This window comes from Marmota flaviventris, chromosome 16 (assembly GCF_047511675.1).
Source record: "Marmota flaviventris isolate mMarFla1 chromosome 16, mMarFla1.hap1, whole genome shotgun sequence".
In the NCBI taxonomy this organism is placed as follows: domain Eukaryota; kingdom Metazoa; phylum Chordata; class Mammalia; order Rodentia; family Sciuridae; genus Marmota; species Marmota flaviventris.
The window spans coordinates 2,078,026-2,092,923 of NC_092513.1; the positions used below are offsets into that span (position 1 = coordinate 2,078,026).

General features: G+C 49.3%; 1 protein-coding gene across 1 annotated transcript; it reads right to left on the bottom strand.

The window, feature by feature from the left end:
• Positions 1–421: 421 nt before the first annotated feature.
• Galr1 (galanin receptor 1) lies at positions 422–13,848 on the bottom strand. Its single transcript, XM_027935357.2, has 3 exons — positions 13,183–13,848; positions 8,619–8,684; positions 422–739 (listed from the first exon to the last, which is right to left on the bottom strand). The coding sequence occupies exons 1-3, from the start codon at positions 13,846–13,848 to the stop codon at positions 422–424; spliced, it is 1,050 nt and encodes a 349-aa protein (XP_027791158.1).
• Positions 13,849–14,898: the final 1,050 nt, after the last annotated feature.

Consider the following 14,898-nt stretch of genomic DNA (forward strand, 5'->3'; position numbering starts at 1 on the left):
AAGGACGACAGTCATCACTCTACGTGCACAACCATACTTTAAAACACGTAGCTTCTAATATGACTTCTCTTAAAACTGAGGATTAAAACATCAAAGTTTTTTTTTTTCTAAATAAATCTACTTTAAAATGTAGATTGCAAATATTCTTCACTATATTTATGGGGCCTGTTCTTATTTTATGAAGAATTGAACACATTATAGAACTCTACTGACCGCTTTAAGAGGTCTAGAACTGGTTGGCCTTTTTGTTTTGTTTCTGAATTACAATTTAGGAAGAAAATAAGACTGAAGAACGCTCTTCACTGAACCTGGGAGTTCCTAAGTGGGTCAGAGTTACTCCTGAACACGCATCTGAAAGGTGGGAACTGCGGAGGCCGCCCAGGGCCTGGGTGGGCTCGCACCGGGAGAGCTGGGCCTGGGCTCACACGTGAGTGCAGTTGGTGGACGGAGGGGTGTCCACTCGACTTCTGGTCTCTCTATTGTCACTGGGCGGTGATTCGTTGTGGACGTGGCACTTGAACACTTGCTTGTAGGCCTTCCTGAAGTTCTCGGAGAGAAACGCGTATATGATGGGGTTCACCGAGGAGTTGCTGTAGGCCAGGCAGTGGGCCGTGATCCTGAAGAAGAAGGAGGCCGGGGTCAGAGGGAAGACCCCGAACTCGGCCCAGAGATGGATGACGTGGTGGGGCAGCCAAGATATCCCAAACACCACCACCACCACCAGGACCGTCTGCGCCGTCTGGGGGAGAGAGGGGAGGGGAAAGAGAAAGAAAACTGTCTTTTACAACAGAAAGAACCCAGCGTTCTAAAGAGAAAGGAGGAATTCTGTACGCGCTTCCCTGGGATCAGGGGAAAGGCACCCAGACTGCTGTCGGGGTCAGCCTCCACTTCCTGTAGAATCTGTGTTTGAAACTGCATCGGACCTGCCAGTACCTTCCACAGCAATTTTGTGATTGGTGTGAAATACACAAGGATTGAACCGAATGTGCTCCATGGTGTGGGGCAGAGAGGGACAGAGGCTAAGGACCTCGGCTCGCAGACGTGCAGGACGCTGCCAGTGCCCCTGAGCTGCTCTGGCCATGAAGCTGGGATGAGTGTGAACTTTGCTCCCCGTGGTCACCTCCATGACACACCTGAAGACGCTCACTTATCCTCATGAGCCTCGGGGACTCAGGAGCACAGTGACTGGTGCGCTGACCTTTCGCCCAGTTTGACTGCTGGACCACCTGCTCACTGGCGGGCGTCAACCTTCCCTCCCTGCTGCTGATTCAGAACTACTTGCAGAGCGGAGGCAGGGTCTGCGTTTTCCTTTGCGAATGACCGGAGGAGGTCGTCCCTCAGCGGTGCCCTGACACAGCGGACTGCACCTTGGTCCCTGGCGCCCATGTGCGTGGACGTGGACAATACCTTGCCAACTGGTTGCACTCTGAGAGGGCTGGGACGAAGCCCCAGGAGGACTCGGGCCTTAGGAGGACTTTACCGCTCACCACATGTTGAAAGGCAGCTCTAGATAGCTCACTTGTGACTAACTGAAAACCACCGCTGGAATTCAAACAGGAAACAAAGTTCCATTTTATTTCAGTGCCTGAATTAAGAGAATATTTTAAAGGCACTTACTGTATGGCACACATACTACAGGATATGAGGAGCCACTGGGGCTCTTCCTTAAGAATGCAGCTCCAGCACCACGCAGGGCCTCCAGGCCCTTGCAGGTGGCGGCAGAACCAAGAGAGTCCTCCTGCCGACCAACCCTGACCATGGCTGGCTGCCTGCACCTTCCACCAAGTCCCTGCCACCGCCCTGTGAAGCGACCCTAAAGGATCCATAGGTTGTTGATGGGGAAACTGAGGCTCAGAAGATTGAGACAAGTGCCCAATGCCCCTCATGGGATGCAGAGTCAGAGCTAAACCAGGCCTGTGTGTTCCCAAATCCACATGCAGAGGCTGGCAGGAGGGGCCCACAGATCTCCCCAGGCACTTCAGCCCCTCTGCCGCTCACCTGGGCTGCTTCTCAAGGACAGCAGGTGGCAGTTATGCGGTGGACAGAGAAGACAGGAATCACCTCTGCTCTGTGAGTTCATCAGACAAGGACACTCCTGGCCTCCCCATGTGACCACTTCCGGCCCCAGCCCTCTACCACGGTCCTCACTCTTGGTAAGGACAAGGAGCAGCAAAACATTGAGACACATTCTTGCCTCCCCTTGTCCAAGGGGCAGAAACCAATTGACCTGTCCTTTCTCACATACAGCCAGGGTTGTGCACCTCACATGTGGAGTGGTTAAAGGACCGCTAGATCTCAAGTCAAACTGCAAACGTCAGAGTCAGAAGGCAGAAGTGAGCTCACTATCAAGAGGCAAGGGTCTGGGACTGACAGCAGGTCTGTGCCAAAAGCCAGTGGTTCATGGCCTTTCGAATATGATATGACCTTGCTGGATGTGCAGGAGGATCACAAGTTGAGGGCCAGCCTCAGCAACTTGGCAAGACCTCATCTCAAAATAAAATAAAGACTGTAAATTAGTTCAGTGGTAGAGTGGCCCTGGGTTCAATCCCCCATGTGAGATATATGTTTATAATTTACACACACATACATATATTATTATATATACCTATTTTATATATCTAGATCTCCTCCCTGAGCCTCAACTTACTCATTTGTGAAGATGATGAACCAAGGAAATGGTTCTTCGACTGTGCCTAGTCCATTTAAGCAGTAAAACAACTCAACTATAAAAAGCTGTGGACAGGTGTTACCGGGTGAAGGCTTGTTAAAGGCACTTACTGTATGGCACACAAGGCAAATGGAAGGTTTGCTCGCCTATATAAGGGGTGTTTGCTGTCAGTCCATTTATCCATTAGACTAAGAGAAACGCCGTTCTCAGATGATTTAACCAAACAATCCAGATATGATTATAGCCACAAATTGATCGGAAAACATCCCCTTTTCTTCCCAAAGACAATCAGACTATCTCTTCACTTCGAAAAATAACAGCCCTTATCAATACTCTATCCATTTCATTGCTTCTTTTCAGAAATGTTTACTAAGAGCAAAGCTTAGGGCAGAAACAGATCCCAGCACCTTATGAAGATCCATATCTTATCAAGATCCACAGGGCAGATGACAGTGTGTCCTGAGTACGGAATATTTTTTATGACACTGTTTGTTTCCTTGTTTGCAAGTTCATAAAAATTTTGCCTTTAGATTTTTAGTAATTCCACTAGTTTTCTCATAGACATGAAAGAAAGCCACTTTTTCCTTGGTTAACGGTAGTTTTGAAATGTGACTGAATTATGACCTGCAATATAAATATTGGAAAGTATACCAAATAGGTATTTGCATAAATGATCATTTATCTAAGGCTCCTAAAAGCCTGTGATCATGTACTGGTCCCACTAACTGCTCTCAGTGGAGGCTCTTCAGCACTTGACTGCTGCTGGGACCCTCATCCAGCACCACACCCGCTGGGCTGGCGTTCCCTGGCAGCTCACACGTCACCCTGCACATAGGCCCTGTGTGCCTGGTCCTCCAGAGCTCGGGCTGACTCCACCTCAGCATGGCTGGGGACAGTAGATGGTTTGGGTGCTCTTTCTCCCTTGAGCGGGTGCTGGTAGACCTGAAGGACAGGACATGGGGCAGGAAGAAGTTCCACACTGGTAGGAAACCACCTTTCTCGATTCACAGCTTCTTCCAATATGTCAAACTCTGAAAACTGAGTGTCTGGAATGTACTAGCTCAAAAGTCAAGATCTAGTCAGAATAATGCCTGTGTGCTAAAGCCATCCCTGGGACTTCAGTAGATCAGCATGCCATCAGGACCCAGCCCAAGGGCCTTGGAAATTCAGAAGTCTCGACCGTGTCTCCATGGCTGATTCGGTCAGTAGTGGTTAGTGGACAGTTACCTGGGAACCGGTCTTTTTAATAAGCTCCTCCAGGAGCTTGATGAATTACAATAAAAGTGAATCATGTCACCCACCTCAAGTCAAAGACAACCCAAGACGTTTCACTGAACACCCGCGGACCCGAGGCTGGAGCAGCCTCCTTCTCAGAACAAGCAAGAAGAGCTGCTTCCCTTCTTTCCCTCTGAAATACCAGGGCGCAGACTCCCCTGCGTGGGCATGTCAGAAGCAGAGCAGAGGCTCCCCTGGTGGAAAAGAAGACTGACTGTTTTTCTTTTCTAACATGATATTTTTTCTTACAGAATCATTTTGCCTCTCCCAGAGACAGAGTTACGCCCAATGTATGTGCCACTGACCTAACTTGCCAATTTAGAGAACAGAGTCCCGAGATTCTGATAGAAAAGTCATGGATGTTGTACCAAGTTTCTGTACTAATCTTACCATCCTTGAAACTGGGTCATTAGTATGGCTTCCTTTTGTTCCTTAAGCTAACAGGAGAAAAGCTGGTCTCTCTTGACTGCGGGACCCTCTTTTCGGGTCATCTGAGACATCTGTCCTTCTTCAAGCAGCCTCATGCACACTGTGCCTCCTGGAATTCAACTGGGGAGAAAATGCATCGCCTCAGTCGCATAGATAAGGCCAACACTGCAGGAACACTTCAAATCGGAAAAACAGAAGAGAAAGGAGAAAAAAAGCAGCTGGTGACGACCCCAGCCGTTGGAGGGACCTGAGACGCCTGTGCCCGACCTCAACCTGGGGCACCCACCCAGCACACTTGCACCCTGCTCTGAAGCATTGCTTAAGAATTTATTCTAGAATCCAGTCAGTCTCATGCCAGAAAGACATCTTCACGTCTAACCGACCGTAAACAAGTATTTCATCAATTACAGGCTCTACACTATTGCTTCTGCAAGAGAATCACATCTTCCCTTGTATTTTCCTGCAAATATGGAGAATAACTGCTTAGCATGTCTTTCTTGCTTCAAAATAATGATCAAATCCTACTCAGCAAACCTGTGAACACAGAGATGGTCTGAACACTTGTGCCCTCCCCTCTGAGACTCATGCTGGACCCTGGTCACCGTAGGAGGAGGTATCAGCAGGCAGGGCCTTTGGGAGGCCACTGGGTCATGGAGTGCAGCCCTGCTAAGTGGGATTAGTGCCCTTTCAACACAGCCCAGAGCTGCTCCACCTCGGGAGTGGGCAGAGAAAGCGCATCTATGAACAGGAAACAGGCCCTCACCGGATGCCAGAGCTGATGGCACTTGACCTTGGACTTGCTGCCTCCAGAAACGTAAGAAATAAATGACTGTTGTCTGTAATCCCCCAGGGTGTGGTATTTTGTTGTGTCATCCTCAACCAAATAAGAAAAACAGACAGAGCCCAGAGAAAGGAAATTTTACTCAGCCACTGAGAAGAAGGCCTGGAAAGAAAGGAGTTGAAAAGAGTGAAATACCAAATCTTTATCTTTTGGTCCACATGTATCGGAACCTGTGGCCATTGGTCCGTTCCCCACAGTCTGCATCACCTCCATCCGTGTCCACCTGCCTGCACCACTTCCATCCGTTCTCCCCGAAATGTGGAGGACGTGTGCACAGTAGCAGTGCTTTGCACTGAGACCCAGGAAAACACCACCGTGGGTCAGCTGTCCACGGCCAGGGGACAGGCCTCCTGTCCTATCTCTGGTCTCTCTTCTCCCTCCTCTGTCTCCCCTCTCTGCACCTCTTCTTTTCTCTGCCCTTCCTCTCTTCTTCCTCCCACCCAATCCCCACGCCCCTCCCCTGCACCTCTCCGATCTCTTTCTCAGACACCCTCACCCCCCCTCCACCACATCTATTTGTTCTATGCAAACAAAAGTCAATTAAATAGATCAGAAGAGATCTGACATCTGTTCAGAGGCTGCAAGGGGTCAGAGGCTGGGAGAAAGAAGATGAATTTTCTCCCCTTCATTCTTATACAGTAAAAATGAACAAAAGAAGACTATATATAAATATGTATTTATATATATATATATATACATATTTATATATAGTATATATATAAACACGTATTCATGTATATATATAAATATATACACACATACATATGTGTGTATATATATATTTATATAAAATAATTGTCAAACTAACCATTCATCTTTCTGTTTTTATCATAAAATAGCACAGAAGGCTTCTAGTCATTTCTTATATTTTTTCTTTCTTTTAAGCACTTTGCTCTGCAACCCTTAAAGCTTTTATCCAACACCTTTTCAAATACACAGAATAAAACTAACCTCAGACACTAGTAAAATCTATAGACTACTAAGGAAATGTCTTATTTCGTTCTAGTAACCATAAAATTTTTGAATCAATAATAAACATTTAGCATATGTTGTCCTCTATATTAAAGTCTGATGAGCCCCTCCCTCCTGAAGGAAATCAACATCCCCCCACCCAGGATCTTGAAATGCTCATCACATTGAGCAAGACCTTGGGCTGACATGTCTGTTCTCTGGCACTCCAATGCGGCTTCCAAGGCCCGGTCTTCCAGCAGGTGGTCAGCTATAGATGACTATCCAAGGGGAGGTTATAAACCATCTTTCATTATTTTTAAAGAACTGTTTTCTTGGGAGATGAGAAATGGGGTTCAGAGGAAACTAAAAGACTGGAAAAATGTAAAAACCCCAACATAACACAGTATATCATTAAAAACAGAGGAGGATGAATGGGATGGAGCTGCGTTAGGGGGTGCTATGGTTTTGATATTGAGTGTCCCCAAAAAGCTCATGTGTGAGACAATGAAAGAAAGTTTAGAGGTGAAACGATTGGGTTATAAAAGCCTTAACCTGATCAGTGCATTAATCCACTGATAGGGGTTAACTGGGTGGTAACTGTGGGCAGGTAGGGTTGTTCAGAGCGTGCCTTTGGGGCAAATATTTGTCAGTGGTGAGGGGAGTCTCTCTGCTCCCGGGGGCCATACCCCCAGCTGCTTTCCTCCACCACACCCCATACACCCGAGCCATGATGTGATGTTATGCCTCACCTCAGGCCCCAAGGAATGACATTGACCATTGATAGATGGAGAGCTCTGGAACCATAAGCACCAATAAACTTTTCTTCCTCAAGAGAGAGAGAGAGAGAAGAAGGAGGAGGAGGAGGAGGAGGAGGAGGAGGAGCACACCATTTTTTTAGTTTATTGTATTCATGTAACTTACCACTATATAGCACTTATAACTTTATAAGAACTTGTCAGATCTTAAAGAGGGGCCTAGAGGTTTAGAATTAAGCCCACATATTCCCCTGTTTAAACATAAAGAAGAATGGATGAAAAGAAGCCATGAGATGTCCTATTCCATATGTTGACTTTTATTCTTAGGCACTTAGCTGAGAAAAGGCGTGGTGGCATTTCTAATGCAAGCTGATTTTGCTTCCCAAAAAATGTCTCAATGTTTTGTACTTTTTAACCAATTTTATGCCATTAGTTGTCAGCTCTAGGAACAGGTGAGTTTTAGCCACGTGGCTGTACATGAACCGGGAAATCAGGAAGAAGTCTTCCTATAAGTTAGTAGATCTTCTTACAGAAAATATGAATTATCTAAAAAATATATAACTTAATAAATATTTTTTTAAAAAGCCAAGCATTTTAAGATATTACTACTAAGAGTTGTGGGTTAGAAAGCCTGTATAAATTGTCCCGAATCAGATTGCCTGATAATCTCAAGTCCACTGTCCAAAGTCATAATTGCATAGACGTTATCTGAGTAAGAGTTAAATCAACCTGGTGTGTGACATGGTTTTTCCTCAACATGCAAACATCTTGAATCCTAGGGAGCTGGTGCTTCAGTGTCCTCAGTGAAGGCTCTTAGGCTGGCGGGGCTCTGGGGAGGGGAGGATGTGGGGAGTGGCATGGTCCCCAGCCTTCAGCTCTGAGCCAGCGCCAGCACAGGGATAGGGAAGAGAAGGCCAGGAAGGAGCTCTTGGGCTCTCGGGGCACTTACTCTCCCAAATGAGAAGCACCAGGGCTTTCAGAATCTCACCGGGAAGGTAGACAGAATAAAACACTCCACTTCCTCGCAAAAACGTCCATCAGCACCCATGCACTCACCAGGTCAGCCTGCAGGTGCCCCCCAGGGGACCCCTGCCTCCTGCCATGGTTTGGATATGGAATGGCCACCAGAGGCTGGCGTGTTGAAGGCTTGGACACGGGCACAGCCGTGTTCAGAGGAGGGAAGTGATTGGATCGTGAGTTAATAGCTGAATGGACCTCTGGGAGGTGCTGGGAATGTGGGGGGCATGGTTGGAGGAGGTAGGTCACTGGGGGCATGCCCTGGAAGAGAGCTTCTTGTTCCTGCACCCACCCCACCCTGCTCTGGCCGCCATGTGCCAGCAACTTCCTTCCTCCATGATGTACTTCCTCACTCGGGCCCTGAGCAATGGAGCCCGCTACCCACAGACTGAAGCCTCTGAAATTGTGAGTCAGAAGGATCTCTGCCCTGTAAGTCGTCCAGATCAGGTGTTGGGGTCACAGCATGGAAAGTCGCCGAGCACACCTCCCCGACGCCCTGTAAGTTTGGATGTGATGGTGCCCTCACCAGCCTGACCTTCAAGCCACCTTCACAGTAAGAGCTCATGCCAGTGTCTGTTCCAAGGGGCCAGCACTCACCAGGTTTGGGGAGGGTGTAAGTATAATTAAAAACCAAAGTGAACGAAGCTTGCACAAGTGAAAGTTGCAGTATTTGTTGTGTTACCTTTTTCTTGGACGTTTCTGACTTCTTTGACATGTTCTTCAGCTTTTTATGCAAATGAGTAAGGACCTGCAAAACACAGACCAGTGAACTCAGTTTGCTCCACATTCAAAACACGTTGCCTGCCTGGTACTAACGATTACTGACATTGCAAAATGGCAGTACCATTGCTCATAAAATTGTTAAAACAGAAATACATGTTGGGCAGCAAAACAGCAAGTCTGAATTGCAGAGTGCACCTGTTTCTCCAGCATGTAGGAAGGACTGTCTGGGAAGACTGGTGCGCCCAGGCATGGTTTGTACCCACAGAGTCTTCGTGCAAACAGACCTGGAATTTCCTCCAGACAGAGCCACCCCAGGGCCCGCTCGTGCATGCTATTGGTCTATCTTCTGCCTCGGTTTCCTGGTCCATGTGTCAACCATCACCTGGGCCCTGCTGTATGTTGGGCACAATATCAGGTCATAAATACACTGAAACCTAGAGATGCACATGTGGGAGGTCATCAGCCAATGTGGACAAGCAGGTGATGTGACCAGCTGTCTCTTCAGTGCGGCCACACCAGATCACACTGGCATTCACTTCAGCTTATTTATTCTGTTTTCCCGTGAAGACCTCTTTCCACTGCAAACCTCAAAACAAAACCCTGCCCACCAGGCATCCTTTCATTGGCTGTGTGCTTTTAGACAACTTCATCTCAGGAACCCAGTATCACTGATGGTGGACAGCACATTGTGCAGGGCTTTGCAATGGATGTCCCTGTCGGGGAGCACCCTGGAGACACATTGGCTTCATTAAATTAAAAAACCATTTGTGTCTTCTCTTGCCAGTGTAATATTCAGAAGACGTGAAAAGCTTTGGTTATGTATAGGAATTTCCAAACTGAACTTGACCAACAGAGCCAACCCTGCAGAACTGATGCTGGAGTTCATTTTTCAGTCTCCTCCTGGGGACAACCTGCAGTAAGCATTGTCTGGATGACTAAGGGCTTTAGACTGACTGTGGGTTGCTGACATGTCTCTCAAGAAGTAAAAGCAGCTTCCTGCCACTGTTCTGTCTCCCTCTAGCACCGCAGCATGGAAATAATATAAAGAAGTGGGCTTCCTGCAGCATCCTGCTCCCTAGCTACAAGGAGCACACATGGAGCCATCAGCCAGGTCCTCTTTGGGAAACCACAGGATCTGCCTACCAACCTTCCAAACCTGCTCAGCTTGAGCAGCCATCACTGGGGTGTGCATTTTTGGTTTCACATTCTCCATGATGCTAAAACACTTCTCTCCTCCTGAGCTGGCTCAGAATCATTGATAGCAAAACAAGCCCTACTGTACAGGGGTATTAGGGATAAACGCAGTACATTGACAACGGGTAACTGTCCTGCCAATGGAAGTGGGTCCACAAGCTAGATAAAGGTGAAGACAGAAGGGAGCCTTCGCTACAGCATCAAGGAAGAAAGTCTCCAGGAGGAAGGAGAGGGCTAAGGCAGAGCCTGCCCCAGAGGACAGTCCTGGCCAGCAGGTCAGCAGCAGCCTAGCCACATGAGCTCACAGGGCAACAAAGGGCACTGAAGGCAAGGGACACAGGAGCAATCAGAACAGAAGCCACCCACCTGAAATCAGAGGGGCACACCCGCACAAGCAGCAAGCTTCACCAGGCTAGTGAGGGTCCACGCACACCATCAACAACCAAGGGCGAGTCACCGCTGAGCAACTTCAACACACCTAACACTGAATGCCGTTGAATATTCAAAGGAGAAGAGTCTCGAATATACTGTGTAGCTGTTTCTCCTCAATAGCTCATGCTGTGAGTGCACATGACACATTATGATGCACCCTCACCAAGACTTGCATCAAAAGAGAAAGAAAGTAAGTGGCAATGGTTGCATTCTCTGGAAGATAATGCTGGCATGGTGTCATTTCTCCACATGCATGGCCCAGTGTGGGGGAAGGTGCCCACCCAAATACCAGCCAAAGTCACACTGGGCACACCCTGGGATGTGGAGAAACCAAGGAGGGCTCCAGACAGCAATTCATGCTCAGTGAAGCACGTTTAGGGGGCGATGGGTCTATAGCAGCAGGAACAAAGCAATCCAAGGGGACAAAGGGCCCACCACCAAGATCCCTCTTCAGTCCACACACCCTGTGCCCTTCCCAGGACTTTCAGGCAAAGAGCTGCTCCACAAAGCACTTACCAACGGTGATTCTGGAATCCACTTCTGTCACTATGTTAGACACACACACACACACACACACACACACACTGTAACCCAGGTGCCCTTCTGGCCGATGTGTGGGCATCAGACCTGCTCCTCCAGCAAACAGCCATCCTGATCTGAACACTCAAGCACCAAAATTCTTCATCGGCTAGTACACACTTAGGGCCTAAATCAAGGAAAGGCAGCCCAAAATAACTGATCTCCGGCAATTTAGCTCCTAAAGTGAATTTGCAAATATTATCTTGGATGTAAAAGATATTTTTATTTATTCTTGGAAGCAAACTATTTCCATATAAAAAATATCCAAATGATCATGCATCAATTATTGTTTTTATTTTTTTCAATTAAATTTTAAACCTTTGTTTTTAGTGTGACCTTTATAAATTCTAAAATGATAGTCCAATTTAGTCCCAAAATTTACCTTATCATTCATTTCTATGAAAATAATAAGTGATTTTTCTAAAGACTTTGGGGAATTGAAGAAAGCATGTCTTCAGTTCAAATATAGGGAATTGGGAAATTAAGAGCCAGATATTTTAAGAATCCCTTTGGCCCAAGCTTTTTGTCCTCTAGCAACCACCTATCGTCCCTTCCTAAAAAGTCTTTCTGAATGCCAGATATTTGTATCCAAGTGGCTTTGGCTTGTCTAATGGTGAAGGTACTCTGAGGGGAGGATGCAGAGCATTCTAGGGTTCACCCCCCAGTACTGCTATCATGGGACTATTAAATCTACACTTGACTTAGTTACTCAAACAGAAACAAGTTGTGCCAAAGAAGTTTGCTTCACACTTCCAACACTCCTTTGCCTTAATAAAATAGGGATGATAGCTCCTCCATAGAGATGTAAATTAAGTGAGATAATGCACATTTCAGATAGCTGTGCTGTTCACAACTGTTTTTGTTTTTTTGTTTTGTTGTGTTTTTTGTTGTTGTTTTTCCAGAAAACTGAATAAATAAAATAGCCAATAGCTAATAGCTAAGCTCCACTTAATTTCCAAATACTACCTCGACTGTTTTTCCTTATGTATGCCTTTTGGTGCAAGCTATTTTTTCAAATAATATCCAAAAATATTATCATTCAAAGTAGACATAATCTACATAGATGGTTCAAATGGGGGATTCGGAGGATTCATATTAAACATGTTTCCTGGGGAAAATACCTTATGATTGAATATTAAAAGTGGCTATTGTTCTATCTTCCATAGTTACTTATGGTCCTGTAGCCAGCCTTATATGTCAGAGTCAGAGAGGCTGGGAGAGATGAGTTAGTTGGGAACTTCAGAATTTGCTTCCCAAGGGTTTTTTTCTGATGATGATGGCACTTCGCTGGGAAGATACTGGGGACCCGGGAGTTCACCCTAAGTACTGCTGTCAGACGATGATTACACATACTCTTGGTTACTCAAACATAAACAGGTTGTGCCACAGAAGTTTCTGACTTTTTGATCCATGTCAACTCTTCACCCTGAGTAATTCAAGACCCAGGAGGGGAGCGTGGATCTCTGTGGGATCTGTAAGGCAGGATAAGTACTACCCCGCCCCCCCAAGGGAAGAGAGGCAGAAACTGCGCCAGCAGCGAGTCCTAGCTGCTCCTCTCCAGCATGGGGATTTTAGAGGACCACCTGAAGCCCTCAGCACTGTCCACACCTTTCTAAAACCTGATGGACATGGGGCAGTAGCACTCCCGCCCCTTCCGCCAGGGCCCTCTGGAGACTCCATCGCGCCTCTGAAGAAAACTGCTTCCCCCTGGGGTTTGTAAAGCTAAACTTCTGTGTAAAGCAAAATCCGAAGCGCTGTCCCTAAGAGCAGCGGCCTCAGAGAGCGCGCGGGGAAGAGCGCCCCGCCGTGAGCCTCCCAGCCGGTCCCAGGTGAAAACTACCAGAGGGTGACTGCGACCCCATCCTCGCAACTAGCCTGCGCTCACAGGCACTGCGCTCTCCCGGTGGGTCCCACCACGGCGCCCAAATTACTGCCTCGCGCTGGCGGTTTTTGTTTGAGTTGCTGCAACACCCGGGGTCTCTAAACAGCAGAAGTGCAAGCGCCCTCCGGCCACAGTGGGCTTTACAGGCCATAGTGCCCAAGAAGCAGCGAAGGGTGGACAAAGCCGTTCTACCCAAAGTCTAGAGAGCAAACCCTCCCAGCCCCCCAGACCCCACCTAACTTTCTTGCCGGTTGTGCAGGAGCCTGCAGAGGAGAAGGCAAACTGGAGTGGGGAAGGCCCCCCCGTATAAATCAGTCTGCACCCGACCTGGGAGAAGGCAGGGGGCGGGGATGCAGAGAGGGGTGCGGAGACCAGAGGAGCTACAGGGCCCCACTGCCCCTCCATCCATCCTCTCCCTCCAAGTCTCCGCTCCCACCTTGGCATAGCAGAAGCAGATCAGCAGCAGCGGCAGCAGGTAGCCGAAGACGAAGGTGCACACCACGTAGGCCTTCTTGTGGCTCTTGTTGGTCCACTCTTCCCAGCAGAAGGTCTGATTGCTGACGTCCCGGTGGAAGAGGCCCTGGTGGTAGGCCACAGGTGAGGCCATGGCAATCGACAGTGTCCAGATGAAGCCCACGCCCAGCAGCGCATTGCGGGACACCCTCAGGGAGGAGGAGCGCCGAGAGTGCACAATGGCCACATAGCGGTCCACCGACATCGCGGCCAGAGTGAAGATGCTGACCAACATGGACACCGTGAAGAAGTAGTGGATGAACTTGCAGATGAAGGCGCCCAGCACCCAGGTGGGCAGCACGTACACGGTGGCCTGGAAAGGAATACAGAAGAGCAGGTAGGCCAGGTCGGCGATGCTCAGGTTGAGGATGAACAGGTTGGTGGTGCTGCGCGGCTTGCCGGGCTTGCTCCGCGCCAGCACCGTGATCACCAGGCTGTTGCCCAGCACGCCCAGCGCGAAGATCAGGCTGAACACCACCAGCGTGACGAAGTTCTCCACGCCGATGCCGAAGAGCGGCGGTGCCTCCGAGGAGGGAGGTTCGGGCCCGCTCGCGTTCCCCTCACTGAAGTTCGCAGTCGCCAACTCCATTACCCGCTGGGGAGCAGGGTGGCGGGGCGCACAGAAAGGAGCGCTTGCCTGGGAAAGCAGGCGCTGGGAGCCGCCGGGGATTCCAGCCCAGAGCCCTGAGCGCTCGCTCGACTTTCCTAGGGATCCTCCCCGATGAACAGGACTAGGGGCGCTTCGATCTCGAGCAGTGTGTGGCGTGCCTTTGTGCCGGGTCTTGCGGACAGGAGGCGCGGACCCAAACCGGAGATGGTCGAGATCCCAGAGGTCCCCCAGACTCCTGGGTGCCTCCGACCGACCGCTGCGCGGTCACCAAGCTGGAGAGGAGGGAACGCGCCTGCTGCAGTCTGCAAGTGGAGAGAGCCCTCTCTGCGCCTTACGGGCTCTGGGTACCTGATGGCTGTGCTCCTTTGCCCCTGGAGTGGCTCCAGACCATACCTGTTGCTCTGAGCCTCTCCCTCCCGCCGCGCTGCACTTAGCTGTTAGGGGTGAGGGCTCCGCGCGCACCCACGCGCTCCATGCCACCTCTCCAAGGCGCTGGCTCTTCCGACTCACTCCCAGTGTCTGCCTGGCGAGTTGTCCACCGGGCGAGCGCTCTCTAGGTTCCTCCCGGTGGTGGGCAGAGTCGTGTGCTCCGGGCTCTGCTGCCCTGAAAGGAGTGAAGGTCAACCCAGTTGAAGTCTGCGTGCCCGGTGTCTCTCCCTTGTCGCCCCAGAAGTCACGGTGCTCGGCAGAGACTGGAGGATCCTCACGGGGTGGATCACCGCCCACCTCCACAGTCGGGCAAGGTGCTGACCCGCCTGGAGAGCGCGAAGGCGGCGTCTCGGGATACTGAGCAGCCAGGGAGGGCAGCAGAGCGCGCTCCTGTGCGCGCAGACAGGAGGCGTGGGCTGCGCGGGCGGAGGGTCAGTACCACTCCTTTCTCTGTGAGGGAGAGCGCTTGCGCCCGGGGAATGCACCCCAGAAAATCGAGATTTGCCACCGCTTCGTGAAATTTTGTAAAACACGAATGGCCTGAGATCTTCATAAACGAGTATGAGATTAGACCGGAGTCTATGTGTATATACGACTCCA

What these genes read in the sequence shown, in the direction of transcription:
- Galr1 (XM_027935357.2), bottom strand. Translation starts at nt 13,848, where the DNA reads ATGGAGTTGGCGACTGCGAACTTCAGTGAGGGGAACGCGAGCGGGCCC. An exon ending in TCTGCTTCTGCTATGCCAAG is followed by an intron (nt 8,685 to 13,182) that starts GTGGGAGCGGAG and finishes TGTGTTTTGCAG; the next exon opens with GTCCTTACTCATTTGCATAA. An exon ending in CAGAAACGTCCAAGAAAAAG is followed by an intron (nt 740 to 8,618) that starts GTAACACAACAA and finishes TCTCTCCCCCAG; the next exon opens with ACGGCGCAGACGGTCCTGGT.